At 38.4% G+C, this 15889-nt stretch overlaps 1 protein-coding gene across 1 annotated transcript; it reads left to right on the plus strand.

Moving 5' to 3' along the window:
• Window positions 1-244: 244 nt before the first annotated feature.
• LOC116209806 (F-box/LRR-repeat protein 17) lies at window positions 245-5255 on the plus strand. The gene is made up of 11 exons (XM_031543513.1): window positions 245-957; window positions 1410-1511; window positions 2062-2206; window positions 2297-2481; window positions 2735-2839; window positions 3254-3351; window positions 3427-3644; window positions 3724-3790; window positions 3882-3967; window positions 4237-4335; window positions 4752-5255. Exons 1-11 carry the CDS (start codon window positions 320-322, stop codon window positions 4812-4814), a joined length of 1806 nt encoding a protein of 601 aa, XP_031399373.1. The 5' UTR covers window positions 245-319; the 3' UTR covers window positions 4815-5255.
• Window positions 5256-15889: the final 10634 nt, after the last annotated feature.

Here is a 15889-nt window from a genome sequence, read left to right on the forward strand (position 1 = left end):
AAGTGAAAGGTATTCTTCCAAAAATAGGAAAAAAAAAAAGAGGGAGAGAAAAAGGACGTGGGATGGAAAGCCTAGCCGATCTACGACGACCACACATGCAGAGATTAGAGGACGGCTTCCCCCGGAGGGAAACCAAATAGAAATTCAATTATTTTATTTTTAAAGACAAAGGCGCGAAATCCCCTCTTTCCCTCCCGCCCCCGCCCTTCCCCCGCCCTCCTTTTTTATATTATCATCATCTTCTCATCCCCCATTTCTCTTCCCTCCCTCCCCCTCTCTCTTTCTCTCCCTAGCCCTAGCTCACCCGCCGCCGCCCTCCATGCATCACCATCGCCCCCTGCCCCACATCGTCACCCCCTCCGACGCGGCCGCTGTGACCGCCGAACTCATCAAGCACGGGAAGAAGCGGGGCAGCTACAACTGCGGCCGCTGCGGCCTCCCCAAGAAGGGCCACTCCTGCCACGTCAGCAACCCCTCCTCCGACCCTCCTGACTCCCTCCCCGCTCCCTCCTCCACTCCCGCTCCCGCCACTGTGCCTCCTGCCGCTGCTCTCCAGTCGTCGTCTTCCCTCTCCTCCGCCACCCGTCCCCCTCCACCTCGCCATCCGATCTCTCACCTCCGCCGGGCGCTCTCCTTCGACGACTTCGACGTCCGCTCCGCCGGCGTCGAGGAGGACGACGAGGAGGGGCCGGATTCCGATCGGGACGAGGAGGTCGGCGGTGACGTCGGCGGGGGGCTGACTTCAAGCTGCCTTTGGGAAGTCCTCAGGAGGCTGCCGCCGGCCGAGCTGTCGTCGGCGGCCCAGGTGTGCAAGGGGTGGAGGGAGACGTCGAGGAGGCTCTGGAGGGCGGTGGAGGAGCTCCGGCTCAGGGTTCCTGCGACTGCTCAGGTTGGATTCGTTGGATCAGTGTTGCAGAAGTGCCCTGGGCTCGTCAGGCTGTCACTTAGACTTGAAAGGTTAGAAGATCTCCCTGGGGATGGCGGTTTGGGTACAGATCTAGGGTTTTTGGCTGTTGATAATGGCCGCACAGAGGACAACAATGGCGAACTGAGATGCAGCTGTTGAATTCACTAATTACTGAACACTAAATCATGGAAAATTGCGCCAATTAACAACAATATACTGTTAGATCATTGGGATCGAGAGCTTCCGATCCAGCTGCACTACTTGATCAATTGGGGTTCTTGTTTGATTCATGTTCGATCATTTTCCCCATTGCGGGAGCTAAGACTTCAATCCTTGCGTGACTCTACTTCGGAGGATTAATACTTATTAACTTGAACTGAGCATCAGATTAGCTCTCACTAAATCAGATGATAATTTTGTTCACCGAAAAAAAAATCAGATGATTTTCAGAGTGATGTCAGATTGACAGGACTTGATTAGGTATTCATTCTGGCTTCTGCAGAGATGTAGATTCAACAATGTTGGCGTGCATTGCGTTCTCGTGCCCCAATTTGGAGTCTATGGAGATTTCTAAATCTGCGACGGCCATCAATAGGATCACAGGGTATAAATTCTCTTCCTCTAAATCAGGTCACCTTGTATGTGTTCGACTTCTCTAACTCACATTACTATTTTGGTCTTGTGCTTAAGCCCCATTAATATATGAGTTCACCTTTCGATTGCAAATGAAGATGTTTTACTTATAAATATGCTTTTATGCTGATGCTGAGCAAAAAAGCACTATCGTAGTTCTTCCTTATTACAATTTGTACATAAAAAGCATCAAATGCCAGAAGACTGTGCTACTCCATTTCATAATTATAATCATTGTAGTGATGATCCGCTGACCATCATACCATTTTGGAGGCCCCTTTAAGCATAACAGTTGCACATTTGGGCTGAACCCTGAATCTGTTTGTTAAGGAGAGCTAAATTTCCATTAGTATCGTCCTTTTTCGTTGTTCTTATCTCAGATTATACATGATAAAGTATAGTTTCTAGGCTGAAAAAGAGACCATGGTTAAACTAGCATTTCAGGTCCTATAATGGACCGACTTATACAACAATTTCTGTGTATGACTTGTTCCTCATTCCGTGTCAATTTCATCTTGCAGGGATGAGTTGGGTCGATTTGTTGCTGACAAACGGTGCCTTACCTGTCTTAAAATGGAAGGGTGCACCAACCTTGGAGGTTTCATACTCAATTCGTCAAGTCTTTCTACGCTCTGGCTATCAGATCTTTACTCCCTATCTAAAATGGTGATTGCATCATCCCTGTGAATTTCAACTCTTATCATTTGAAAGAAACTTGCAGTTAAACATATATATATATCTGCTTCCATTCATTAGGTTTTCAACTCTCCTAATCTGAAAGAAATTTCCCTGGCGTTCTCCCACCAAACAAATGATTGTACTGATCTGACTACAATAGTTGAAGGTCTTGGAAGGAGTTGTCCGAGGCTGCAAAACATACATATTGCATCACTTAGGCTTTCACATGCTGTTGTGCTTGCGCTCACTGCAGCAAATTTAAGGTCAGTTTATGAACTCCATTTTTGGCTTATCATACTTAAAAGTTATGCTATCATCTTAGCTACAATATCACAAAGTTCTCTTAGATGAATGACCTTTTCCCCGACGTTGAGCTTTTGTTTATCGTATATTCTGCTGAATTCATGTTTAGTCATATAAAGCGGAAACTATTATCATGCAGTTCTTGAGCAGTATGTGATCGATAAGAAGGTAAAAACTAAATGGGCACTGTGCCATTGATTTGTTATGATGCAGGGGCTTGCGAATGCTATCACTTGTACTTGGATCAGAGATAACAGATGCATCTGTTGCTGCCATTGCATCAAGCTATTCAAACTTGGAATTGCTTGATCTAAGTGGGTAGGTCTTTAAGCTGAAGTCCAACCACAAAACCTTTATGACATCATAGAGATATCTTAATTATTGAAATGTGATTTCTGTCATAGTCAGTACATATATCATGTAAATTTATTGGCAAAAGAAACTTATAGATTCTATTATCATATTTAAAAATCTTTGCCTGGCACAAACCTGATGATTTTGATGAGAAGAATGGACTTGACAGTATAATCACATATGCTTGCATCTTCGTGCCATATAATGGTGTCTAGTCCAAGCTTTATCCATGAACTTAGAGAGTAGATCGTTGTGGCCAAAGAAACAAAAAGAGAATAGATTGTTAAGAACAATTTTAGACAAAATATGTCTTTGCTTCACTTGTCTGATTATTAAATCCTCAAGACAATGATTTTCATGGTGATCTGCTGATTCCAGGTCTAGCATAAGCGACAGTGGCATTGGAATGATCTGCAATGTATTTCCTAGGAAATTGTCAAGGCTCCTGCTTGCTCTTTGTCCTAATATCACTTCAAGTAATCCCCATGACCAGTCAGTCCTCTAGCAAATAATTATGTTGCTTTTAGCTCATTAACCATTGCATTTTTCAGGTGGCGTTCAGTTTGCAACAGCTCAGTTACCTCTTCTTGAACTCATGGACTGTGGGATGACCATATGCGATCCCAATGACCAAAAGCAACCTGATGAAGGTGCTATTTGTGATGTAGATAGGAGGCCCAGCAAAAAACTTCATCTTATGTACCAGAAACTTATTGTGAAGCATGACAGGTTGAAAAGGCTCAGCTTGTGGGGTTGTTCAGGATTAGATGTGAGTTTCTTTATTCGGTCAGTTGTCCATTCATCTGTTCTTGCTCCTTCTATGGCTCTAATATGTGGTTGAATTGCAGGCTCTGTATTTGAACTGTCCAGAACTATATGATTTGAACCTTAACTCCTGTAATAATTTACATCCTGGTAGGATCTGAAATTCCTTGGCCAAGGTTGAACATTAACTTGTTTCCGTTCCTTCAGTACTCGCTCACTAACCAATGGTCTACTTTGTCAGATCGTTTGCTAATTCAATGCCCAAATTTAGAGAGTGTGCATGCATCGGGGTGCCAAGAACTGTTGATTGGAGCAATTGAAAGCCAGGTTATTGCCTAAATTTGCTGTTTCAGTTTTCAAACTGATATTTATGTGCTCTATGCAAGTTGCCACCACAAAATAGCTTGTGTGCAAACCAAATATAATGAATATCGGTTCTTAACTAAGTATTCTTTCTTCACTTGTCCAAAAAGTAAATAAATTTGCTCTTATTTCAAAATATTTAGTCTGCTTCAATAGCTTGCACTCAGATGGAACCTGGTATGTTTCAATCATCAGGCATTCTCTTCTTGACGACTTCTTACATCTTCGTGCAGGTCAACAATGAATTTTCTCATCTAGAGAATCATTTCCCATTCAAATGCTCAGCTGATGGCTCCAAAAGAATTCTAGTCCCAAATATGTTGTGTCAACAGGTAAGTATTCATACAAAAGCCCATGACCTCTACATTCCCAAAGACCACCTTTTAGTTTTCAAAAAGTGATCTTTTTTTATTTTTATTATTTTTATTGTACATTATGTTATGGTGATAAAGATTTATTGAGTTCATTGAAGAGGAAATGTGCTAGTTGTCCTAAAGTGCAAATCATATGGAAGCCATGCTTGGTGGCAAGCCATATGGAAATGGGACAAAATGCAATCACCATACATAATTTAATCTTCTTGAATGTTGATTCCTTGCATTTTATCGTACCATTTCTTTTTGCTCTGCTGGATACAGGTTGAATAAAATTGGTCTTGTAAACATTTGCAGTAAAACCCATCCTATGTGGATAACATGATGCACGGTCTTCTATAATATATTATCATTTTTTGCTTTTGTTGCTGCAGCGTTTTTATGATGATAAGAAGCGAAGCACCATGAAGCGGCCGTGCAATGTGCTTGTAGACTGATTCATGCTTCTGCTGGTTATCTGATGCGGATATGGAGACATCCATCTCGTCTCGTCTGTTATACATTACGATTATTATTGTTATCCATACGTGGTCCGAGGATCCAGCAAGACTTCAACTGGTTCAGGAACTGTTTCTCATGGCAGAAGGGGAACTTTTACTGAGCAAGTATGCATTACAAGCCTTTCGACTGTTGTGGAAAAATAAGAGTGCTGGTGTTCTTATTGTGCTTTGACATACCTCCATAGACCCAATTGGTTTATGAGCTTTCTATGTTCTAATGACCAGGACACTGATTGTGTTGTAGACTACAGCTTAGGTAGATGCACCATTTCATCCTCTGAACTCTGACTATATATTATCGGTGGCAGTTGTAGCTTCTCAAAGACAGTTCATGAGCAGTAATAAAAGTAAGTGTAGAATCTTTATTGATGCTTTGCATATTGCTTGTACTTGTAAGTTTGTGACCTCTTCAAGGGCAGGCTGATGGATTATCCAGTTAGAACTAATGAAGTTCCAGCTCGAATCAAGTGCCCAAATTCATCTTTGGAGTATGTATAAATGGATAATGGTAAAGCATTTCTTGAAAGCTATTTAATCCGAAAATCAAGAAAAAAAATGAGAAATTCTTTTTTCGGTTTATTATGTTTGGAATTACAGTGAGGAACTTTTGGCGGGTTTCATTCGAGGACGATTTCGACCTCAACGAAGAATGGGAATGCAGGCAGATGGGTTAGAGAAGTAAGTGGCTTCTGGAAAATCATAGTTTTATTACGTGCTTTTCAAAATTCCATATTTTATTTTTAATTTTTTGGATAAATAGCATAAAGAAATACGTGGTTTCTAGAAAATCGAAGTTTTGTCACGTGCTTCTCGAAACTCCTTGAAAAGCATGTGGTTTCATTTTTGTCCCAAAGAGTGTCGGGGCTGTTAATTTGACCGTTGATTATTTTATAAAAGGCCTAGAACTTCTCATTTCTTTTCAAATTAGTCCATTCCCTTTTTCCCTCCACACTCTCCTTTGTTCCATCTCATGTTCCAGCTTGGAGCGTAAATCGGTGGGTGGGTTGGGTCTTTTTATCATAAAATTTGATCCCGACTTTTTTTAGTGGTTTTTTCTAGCATAAAAAATCGCTCAAAAACTATTTTTGGTTACGAAAAACTAACGGTTAACAGTCTTGGTTTTTTAGATAGCTTTTTCGACGTCTGAGTTTGAGATGACAAATGCTCAAATAACAAAACTAAACAATGTATTATAAATACTCGATGCGTAAATAAATCCATCAACATAAATCAAGCGATTTTCAAGTCCAAAAATATCAAAAGATCATGACATTCAAGCACCTCATTAAAAATAGCAAAAGAAACATCAAAACGAAATGAGCACGAGTCGTGAGAAAGGGATAGGACATAGAAGTCCAAGATGCTGTGGGGTGAGCGCGAGTTGTCAGAAGGAGACAAAATTATTAGATATGAGAGTTTAAAAATCCCAATCACCATACAATATAGGATTAGGTTTCAAATTTTATAAAATAACTAATATAATAAAAATAATATACATAAAATAAATTACTCGGATGGGTCAGGCCTCATCGGGCTTTTCGGTTTGGGGACCAACTTGTAGTGGGTGGTTTTTTTGGCCTTGAAAACCACACGAGTTATATCTAGGGTACCAAAAGTCAGTTCCTTTCGGTTGGTTAGGATCGGTTTTTGGGGTTTTAGGTTTTAACTTACACGTTACACCCCCAGTTCCCGCAGCCCCCAATCCTCAGAGGCCTTGTCTGACCATCTGTCCGTGTCCAACTCATCTCCCCCATCTCTCACATATAACTAAGCGGCCCGTCTCGTTTCGTCAAAACTTCTCGTTGCCATCAGAATGACTTCTTCTCCTGGCTTTCCGTTTCCCTTGATCATAAATCCACTGAGTATTTGCTTCCTCTTAACTCATGTGCCTACGAAAGAAATGGCTATTATCATGGTCAAGCTAGTTCTTTTCACCATCCTCCTAGCACTACCAAGCACCAAGTCCGCAGTCGGGGCAAGAACCCCGATCATCTTGAAGTCAAATCTAATACTTCGTTTGAGGCTTGATGAGGAGTCTTTGAACTGTTGGGAATTGATTTTCTCTCTGCAGTCATGCATCGGAGAAGTCATAATGTTCTCAGGGGAGACTTATCTGGGCCTGAAACGCTGCCAGACCATCAAGGTGATCGAGCACGACAGTGGCCCAATCTGCTTGGCACTCAGGACTCCATGGAAGAGGCCGATGTCCGAAGGGCTACTGTGATGAGGTTACAGATGACTTGCCACCGTTGTCCCCAATGGCCAAGAGCAAGAATACGACAGGAGGGTCAAGCCCTAAGTAAAGCAATCGAATTTGTGCTACTAACAATGCCAATATGAATAAGACAAACGAAGTAATAGACGAATAACCATCGCTTTACATTGAAGGATATGGTAATTTTCATTTTGGTCTTGGTCTTGGTCATTGGTAGGTTAAGAGATATTCAACGTACTTTTTGTTAGTTATATGCCTTAAAGCTGCAGCCGATATATGTAATTAGATAATTTTTATTTATGGTAATAATAATTATTCTATGATTCATGAATTGTTTATATTTATTAGAATAAGTCATTAAGATGCTTGGCAGATACTTCATTCTTAAGGAGTTTCGGAGTAATCTGATACAGGCTTCTTAGAGCTGTTCGTATTCATGGGAATCTTAATTGGGTATTATCATTCCGAAAAGACCGTTACCTATGTCTATATCCATGATTAGTATGAGAAACTAATAAAGATGGAGTAGTGAATCTTATGCTACTCAATAGTAGATATCAAAATAGACATGTGGACACTTATAGAGATAAGTGAGTCGAACATGACACATAGATAATATTCACGTGGTACTTTACTATTGTCATATCTAGACCTTATTAGTGCATGTAGTCTTACGACTTGAGATGACAATGTGATCTCATACATAGGTAATTAGGATTTGCTACTGCTTATATACTCGTGTTAAGCATGAATATCCAACAAATAGTGGCTCTAGTGAGTTGTGTATGGAGGCAGGTGATTAGTTGAAATGGGATTCATTGACCTAAGTAAATGGGGAAAGATCCTACGGATATGAGTTCTATTCTCAATCAAGAAATCCTTGGCCAAGGTACTTGGACTTAAATAGAAAGAAGTTTTTAGTTTAAATTTTGATAATCTATGAATGGCAGTTCAGAGATACACTGAATAAATCGGGATTTGTAATGAAGGGACTCGAGTGCATGGCATATATGGTCATTAGTTTATCAGAATGTCTTAATCGCACATTCTTCACTAATTGGGTGATCATGACATGCTGTGGTAGACGTTAGCCACTATCTATGAGAGCCAAGGGTATTTTGGAAATTGTAGTCTCAGGCGCGAAAATAAATTTCCTGTAATGTCAAGGAACTTAACATTATATCTCATTGCCACTTAGTGATGAACCTAGTAATCACATACAATAGAACATGTTTGACCAAAGAGCGAATTAGAGGTAAAAAGAAACGAGCACTCCGTTATAGTAATAGGGCTACGTTGTTTAAATAACCACGAGGTGATACCGTGCCGGAATTAGATTCCAATTATGATCCTGCGATTGAATGAAACTTTCATTTATTCGCTATTTTAATTTCCACTATGTTTTTAGTATTTTTTTCTAATAGTGGTGTCAGAGCCACCCTCGTGCTTATTTAGATGCGCAGATGTGCCTAGGGTTTTTGTAGGGAATTAGGGTTTTATTGAATAGTTCGTAAAATCAGTGTTGAAATGAACACAAGAATTGTTCTCGTGGCCGAACCTTCACGCACGGAGGATGGTGCACGCATCTATGGGTGGTGATCTGCAGCCACGGGCGGTTGTTCATGGGTGGAGCCAGCTCATGTTTGCACTTTGGAGCTTGCGGCTATGCATTTCCCTTCGTGGACGCGCTTGGCTGGTAGCACAAGGCTATTTGTGGCTGCTTGTCGCCTTCGGGGGCTGTGGGTATTGCCACTCTAGGTTATGTGACGGCTGCCAATCAAGCTAAGCAATGGAGGAGCTATGGCCATCGATTTTTTTGGCAGTTGGTAACGGCAGCAGTTCGCGGCTATTCTCGGATGGCTGATATGTTTCTCGGCTGCCCTTTGGTCGAGAGCATGGTTGCTAACCTAGGGTGGCGGCAATCATGCAAAGGGCAATTTCGACATTTTCGGTAAAATTGTTTTTCCGAAATAATTTCTTACCAAAACGGATTCTATAAAATTAGATTTTATTGAAGATAGGATATTTGATATTCTATTGGATATGGAAAGATATCAATATGTGATATCACTAGAGAATTTTGAAAGATTTGCAGAGCTTTGTTTGTTTATGGAGTCAGACTCTACTCTATTTAACTTCATTTTACTTTTCCCTTAATTCAACAACATAACATCACTTTTGTTCGTATTTTTCTTCAATTTAATAATAAATTATCTCACGTACTTTTTTTTAACAATTATTATAATTAATTTTTTAATACTAAATTCTCCGAATTTATTATTATTTTTTCTTCTATTCAACAATACAATCATTACCTTTTTATTTTCATCTTTAATTTAAAAATAACTTTTCTCACATACTTTTTCTTAACCATTATTACAACTAATTTTTTAATAATAAAATTTTCAACTACTTTTATCTTAGTCCCGTAGAGTTCATTAGAATTATAGTCAACTCTGTTATCAAACAACACCGAGATATTTGGTATATTTCAAAATTTGAAAATTTCCAAATATGTGATATTCGAAGGATCTTGTAATTGTTACAAAAGTGACACGAATTTATATTTCCCTTTTGCTATTGTTGCCTTATATAAATTTCGTGGCATGCGATTGGTCATGAGCTTTACTAAACTAATGGTTGGCTATAATATTTATGGGATGTAATTTATTTGACAATGGGTTATAATTATTGAGGGATTTTTATATCATATAGCCCATGATTTAACCTTTTTTCCAAATATATCTTATACTTTTAAAATTATCAAATATATCTCATGGTTTATATTTTTCTCCAAATCTATATCGGCGTTATATGTTTCGTTAATGAAACGTTAGTAGGCTCCAAATCTATCTCATGATTTTAATATTTTTTCTCAAATATATCATATAGTTTTAATTTTTTTCTCAAATCTATCCCATGGTTTGAATTTTTTTCTCAAATCTATTACGGATAAAAAGGGTCATAGTGGCAAGACCGTTAAACTTTGACGTAGATATAATGGCGGGATAGATTTGGAGAAAAATATAAACTATGTGATATATTTGACACTTTTTAAAGTATATGATAAATTTGAAAAAACAGTTAAACAACGAAATATATGAGGTAAAAACCTCATTTATTTAAATTTTCAATTTTGGGCCTTAAAGAGCCCATTAGCTCTAGGTCTTGCCTTGGTATGCCAATGATATATTTTGTAATGTAAGGAGGCCCAAAAGAGGACTTGGACGCAGTGGGGGTCCATAAGTCCACGAAAGAAGCCTATGGAGATGGAGTCCAACGAGAGCTTGAAGAGTTCTTATTTTTAAATTACATGAAGCCCATATCCAATCCTTGTGGCTAGGATTGGATCCATAGATAAGCCCATGATCATGCCTTTTATTTTTCAATGTTAAATGCATGTGATGTATTATATATCGAATATGGATAATGTGCAAAGTAAAATTTAATAGTGATTAGGTTGCCTCGCAAAAATCTTTCAATTTAAAATATTAAGTCTAAAAATGACATAGGTTAGGAAATCCTATCATGGCTCTCCATTAAAGCATTTCCTAGAGAGTTTTAATCTTATTCGTTGTCATCTATGGAACATGGGGCACAAGTTAGATTAAGAGATCTCTCTACGTGAGTGTCAAAACATGTGATATTTTAGATTGTTAATTACAAAAATGGCATGAATTTGAGGTAGTTGACACCCAAGGTATAATGGGCCAAGAATGGCATGAACATGAAGTCCAGAGTACTAGGAGCCGAATATGATTGAATCGCACATGAGGTGTATTGAGTAAGGAGCTATTCACTTGTAGGCCATTAATTCTCCAAGAATGGCATGAACTAGAGGAGGGTTAATGTCTCATAAGAATCCAATCATCTACTAGGAATCTATCCCTGACTATGATTTTTGTTTCCTATTTTGGGAGTATATGATTCAAAAATTTAGTTGAAGATCATTTTGATTAGAAGTCCAGAAGCATTGTGATTGAGACATATATCACTTAACTAATTTAATCTTGTTATTTTATGTAGTACTTATGTGTATGAAATCGATGAACCTTCTCACTTGCATACTTGATGCGAATAGGCTCACTACGCCTAATTATGTGGATTGGCTCTACAACTTGAGGATTGTCCTTAGGGTTTTGGAACCTTATCGGCTGATGGGGCCACAGATGAGCGTACTACTACATATGAGTTGTGGCAAGCCGATGACCTCAAGGCGCGTTGCTACATGTTAGCAATGACTTGCTGAGGCAGTATGAGAACATGAAAACTTTTAGGGAAATTATGCAACTCCTCAAAGAGTTACATAGTGAGAATAGGAAAATTGCTCGATATAAGATATTGAAAGAATTGTTCCGTGCTAGGATGCTAGAAAAGGGCTGATGTGGGAGCTCATGTGCTGAGGATGATCAAGCTGATTGAACAATTTGAGAAACTCGAGTTCCTAATGGATAATGCACTCCATATTGATTTGGTTTTACAGCCTCTTTTGGACTTCTACTCCCCATTCATTGTGAACTTTCACATGAACAAGATTTCATGTACGCCTGAGTTGCTCAACTTGTTAGCCACTACTCAGAACACTATGACCAACAAGAGGAATGATAAGGAAGTTGTTCTTGTTGCTACTGCTTTTTCTAGTAAGTCTAAGAAGAACAAGAGGGTTATATCCCTCCATTATCAGCTACAGTTCCACTAAAAAGGACGAAAAAGGGTGCTGCGGAGAAGGGTACTCGTTACCACTGTGGCAAGATTGGACATTGGAAGAGGATCTGTCATCAGTACCTTCCATCACTGAAGGCAAACAAGGGACATAAACTTTCGGAAGGTACGTCTATCCCTTGTTATGTCAAATTCACTATGGCAATATTCTTTCCCTCCCCTCTCTCTCTCTCTCTCAATCATGAGACTTGTCTCCTTCCTCTCATCTAGGAATGTTCATGATTTTTTATAAGTGGATTTTGACTCGTCTCAAATCCTAAAAAGCGCTATAGGGGTTTATGACCTACGGGTCTTAAAAAAAAAGGAGTATTTTACCAAAATCTTGTAATATTTGGGAATGGTATGGTATTTTGCCTTAAAATCCGTTCCATATCCATTAAGGTATAAAATTATTGAATTATCCCTAGTCATTTATTATATTATAAAGTACCTTATTCTAATTCAATCAGGGTTTAGGCTTCTTTTTTTTCCCCTCATTCTTTAGTTTATTTCTTTTGTTTTAGTAGATTGTTCTAATTTATTAATTTCAGAGTTGGATTGAAGATCATTTTTTGGTTTTTATTTTGCTATACTAAGGAGCATTGGCTTAACTTTTATATTATTTGGTGAAACTTGATATGATGAAACTCTTTCAAAAGTGTGTTAATTTAGCCGGTGTCTTTATTTCCAAGACTCGTTTAATTAAATACTCATTTTGTTGTCATTGTTATTTCAAGTTTTTTCATAATGACCAAGAATCCATTAACAAGTAAATGACGGGTTCTCCGTAGAAAGCCATTAACCAAGGGAGAAGGGTCTGTGAACTTTTCACTGAATTCTTAATAAATTTAGGAAGGATTGAGAGACCTATTTTTTGTAAAGGACTTGAGTGTGGGAAGTACCTAAACCACGCCAAATCCTATTCCTCAACATCTTACACTCACCCTCACCCTCACCCTCTCTCCCCCTTTGCTGTCCGATTAATTAATATCTCTTAATTAATTAATAAATAATTGATACATCTTTTGATATGATCCAGCTAGAGGACTCTTCGCACGGGCATGATGAAGAATTCCAGGATGACAGGGTCGGGCATGAAGGTGAGCTTTAGGATAAACATGTGCCAGCTAGAGCAAGTACAAGAGCACGAGCCAAGCAAATCCAATAAGCCATGCGAAGGCTGTTGTTGCGTGTTCATGGAGGAGTAGTTGAGCTATTGGGCGGACTGCATGTGGAACAAGAAGCCACGACCGTTCATATCCTAGAAATCTATTTAGAAGATGATCCCAGTTCAAATGGCTGAATTCAGTTGCTTTTCAATAACTTGAGCCTATTTCATTTTGGGCTCATTACACTTAGGATTTATTTTAGCCAAGTCCATTAATCCATTTAGGTTATCAGCTAGTATCTCTCTATAAATAGACATGCGGCCTCCATAGAAAAGAGAAATCAGTTTTCATTGAACTTTGTGAAAGAGATTTTCTCTGAGTTGTTCTTTAGCAACTTCGCCGATATTACAAGTGTCATGACTTGTGATTCCCGACATTTATAATATTGGTTTCTAGCTCCTTATAGCTAGCGGGTCAATATTCCATATTATAATATTGGTTTATGGTCTCTTTATAGTCAGCAGGTCAATATTCTCTATCCTTGAAACTTTCATTGGACGATCCCGGGTTTGATCTCATTTTATTATTGTTGGGTCTCGCAGCAGGTTCGTCAAGGTTCGCATCATTTTGGTATCAGAGCATTGGCTCCAATCCAGGTTTCACCTATCTTATTTCATTTTTTGTTATCCATTGTTCTTAGGGTTCGTAAATCATTAATAAAAATTGTGATTTCTGTTGGCCGATTTCAACTGTCCTGAAAAACCCCAAAGTTTCAGCTTATCTTATTGGAGATCAAAAAAAAATCGTCCAAAAAAAATACAGAGAAAAAAAGGAAAAAAAAAGAAAAAAAAAGAAAAAAGAAAGAAAGAAAGGAAAGAGCAATTGTTTGAGAAATCTTTACTTTTGTGGTGGAAGAAGCTTCCTTAGATATCACTGCTAATCAAGTTAAGTAGGGAATTCCAAAAGTTTCTGATTATTTTCTTCCATATCTACCGTTATCCCTGAATTACCTTCATTTATATATTCTTGTTTACTTTGATTGACCACTGGCATATTAAATGCAGTTAGGAAATCTAATATTGTTTCCTTTCAATTGAATATTTTCCTATCATATTCCTTTCTTGTCTCTTAGAATAATTTATTCCTTCCATTTCGATACTTTCCATAAATCTCTTGTTTCCTTATTCCCACAAATCTTCCTTGTACATCTCAGTTGTTTCATTAACTTTATCTACCACATTATTTCCTTTCTCATTTAGGTTTAGATCCTAAACTTGATTCAATTTCTGAAATCAATGATTATTAGTGTTTTTTGGCTAATCAACTGATTTTACTCTTGTGATTGAATTGCTTAGTTTCTTAGGAACTTTGAGGAGAAAATCTAAAGAGAGAAAAAAAAAAAGGCAAGAGTGGTGAGTATATAAGAGGGTAAAAGCCTAAAATTGAGTGAAATACAAGTGTTGAGTGACATTAATCTGAGTGCAAACATGTGAGCGAGTGGTTGTGAGGTCCATTTCTATTTTCTAAAGTTTCACTTGCATATTTCATCATGCCACAAGAAAGTAGTGGAAATAATCATAATAATGGAGGAACTGTTTACAACGTGATGATCCGAGATATGCAGCAACAATTTGAGCGCATGAATGTGATGGTTGATTTGATTTACGATCAGTTGGAAAGGCGAGACAAGCGGATTGAACAGTTGCTAGATGGCTATGACGAAACTTCTGGTTAATTCTCTTGTAAATTGAAGTGGGGTTCTTCGACGAAGAAAGAAGAGAAAATAGCCTTGAAGCCAATAAAAGAGAAACCCACAACTAAGTTTCAACCCAACGGCAAAGAGAAGGGTCATATTGCTTCTCAATTCCTTGACAGCGATGGTCGAAACGCAACGCTATTGCCACTTCCGCCTAACCAAATGGATGAAGAGCAACTTCAAATCAAGCATTCCATTGGCGAGAAAAGTGATGAATTCAAGAATGTCTTTCTCGAGTAAATGTCCCCAGAACAATCACCAATCAAGTCGGTTGTCATAGATTCGAGGACGAATCCTTTTGAAGAGATGGGGAATGATATGATCCAACTAGAGGACCCTTAGCACGGGCATGAGAAAGAATCCCATGATGACAGGTCGGGCATGAAGGCGAGCTTTAGGATAAGCATGTGCCAGCTAGAGCAAGTACAAGAGCACGAGCCAAGCGAATCCAACAACCCATACAAAGGCCGTTATTGCATGTCCATGGAGGAGTAGTCTAGCTCTTAGGCGGGCTGCATGTGGAACAAGAAGCCACGACCGTTCATATCCTAGAAATCTATTCAAAAGATGATCCCAGTTCAAAGGGCTGAATTCGGTTGCCTTTCAATAACTTGGGCCTATTTCATTTTAAGCTCATTACACTTAGGATTTATTTTTGCCAAGCCCATTAGTCCATTTATGTTATCAGCTAGTATCTCTCTATAAATAGACATGTGGCCTCCATAGAAAAGATAAATAAGTTTTCATTGAACTTTGTGAGAGAGGTTTTCTCTGAGTTGTTCTTTAGTAACTTCGTTGATATTATAAGTGTGATGACTTGTGATTCCTGACATTTATAACATTGGTTTCTAGCTCCTTATAGCTAGCGGGTCAATATTCCATATTATAATATTGGTTTATGGCTCTTTATAGTCAACAGGTCAATATTCTCTATCTTTGAAACCTTCATTGGACGATCCCGGGTTTGATCTTATTCTATTGTTGTTGGGTCTCACGGCATGTTCATCGAGGTTCGCATCATCTTTTACATGTGAAATTATTACAATTCTATGAATTTTTTTCTTAATATTAAACTAGTTGATCCCAGGACAATGCGCGATATTTTTTTCATCTTTTTTAACAAAATAGAAAATCAACATATGTGACTTATAAATGAATATAGATTAAAAAATATATAAAAATGACAATCACATGGTAAAACCATGATCACAATAAATAAACACATTTCCTA

Source organism: Punica granatum, chromosome 6 (genome assembly GCF_007655135.1).
Source record: "Punica granatum isolate Tunisia-2019 chromosome 6, ASM765513v2, whole genome shotgun sequence".
In the NCBI taxonomy this organism is placed as follows: Eukaryota; Viridiplantae; Streptophyta; class Magnoliopsida; order Myrtales; family Lythraceae; genus Punica; species Punica granatum.

Coding starts and splice junctions, on each gene's coding strand:
- LOC116209806 (XM_031543513.1), top strand. CDS start 320: ATGCATCACCATCGCCCCCTGCCCCACATCGTCACCCCCTCCGACGCG. Junction 2,207..2,296: donor TTTACTCCCTATCTAAAATG/GTGATTGCATCA, acceptor TCCATTCATTAG/GTTTTCAACTCTCCTAATCT. Junction 4,336..4,751: donor CAAATATGTTGTGTCAACAG/GTAAGTATTCAT, acceptor TTGTTGCTGCAG/CGTTTTTATGATGATAAGAA.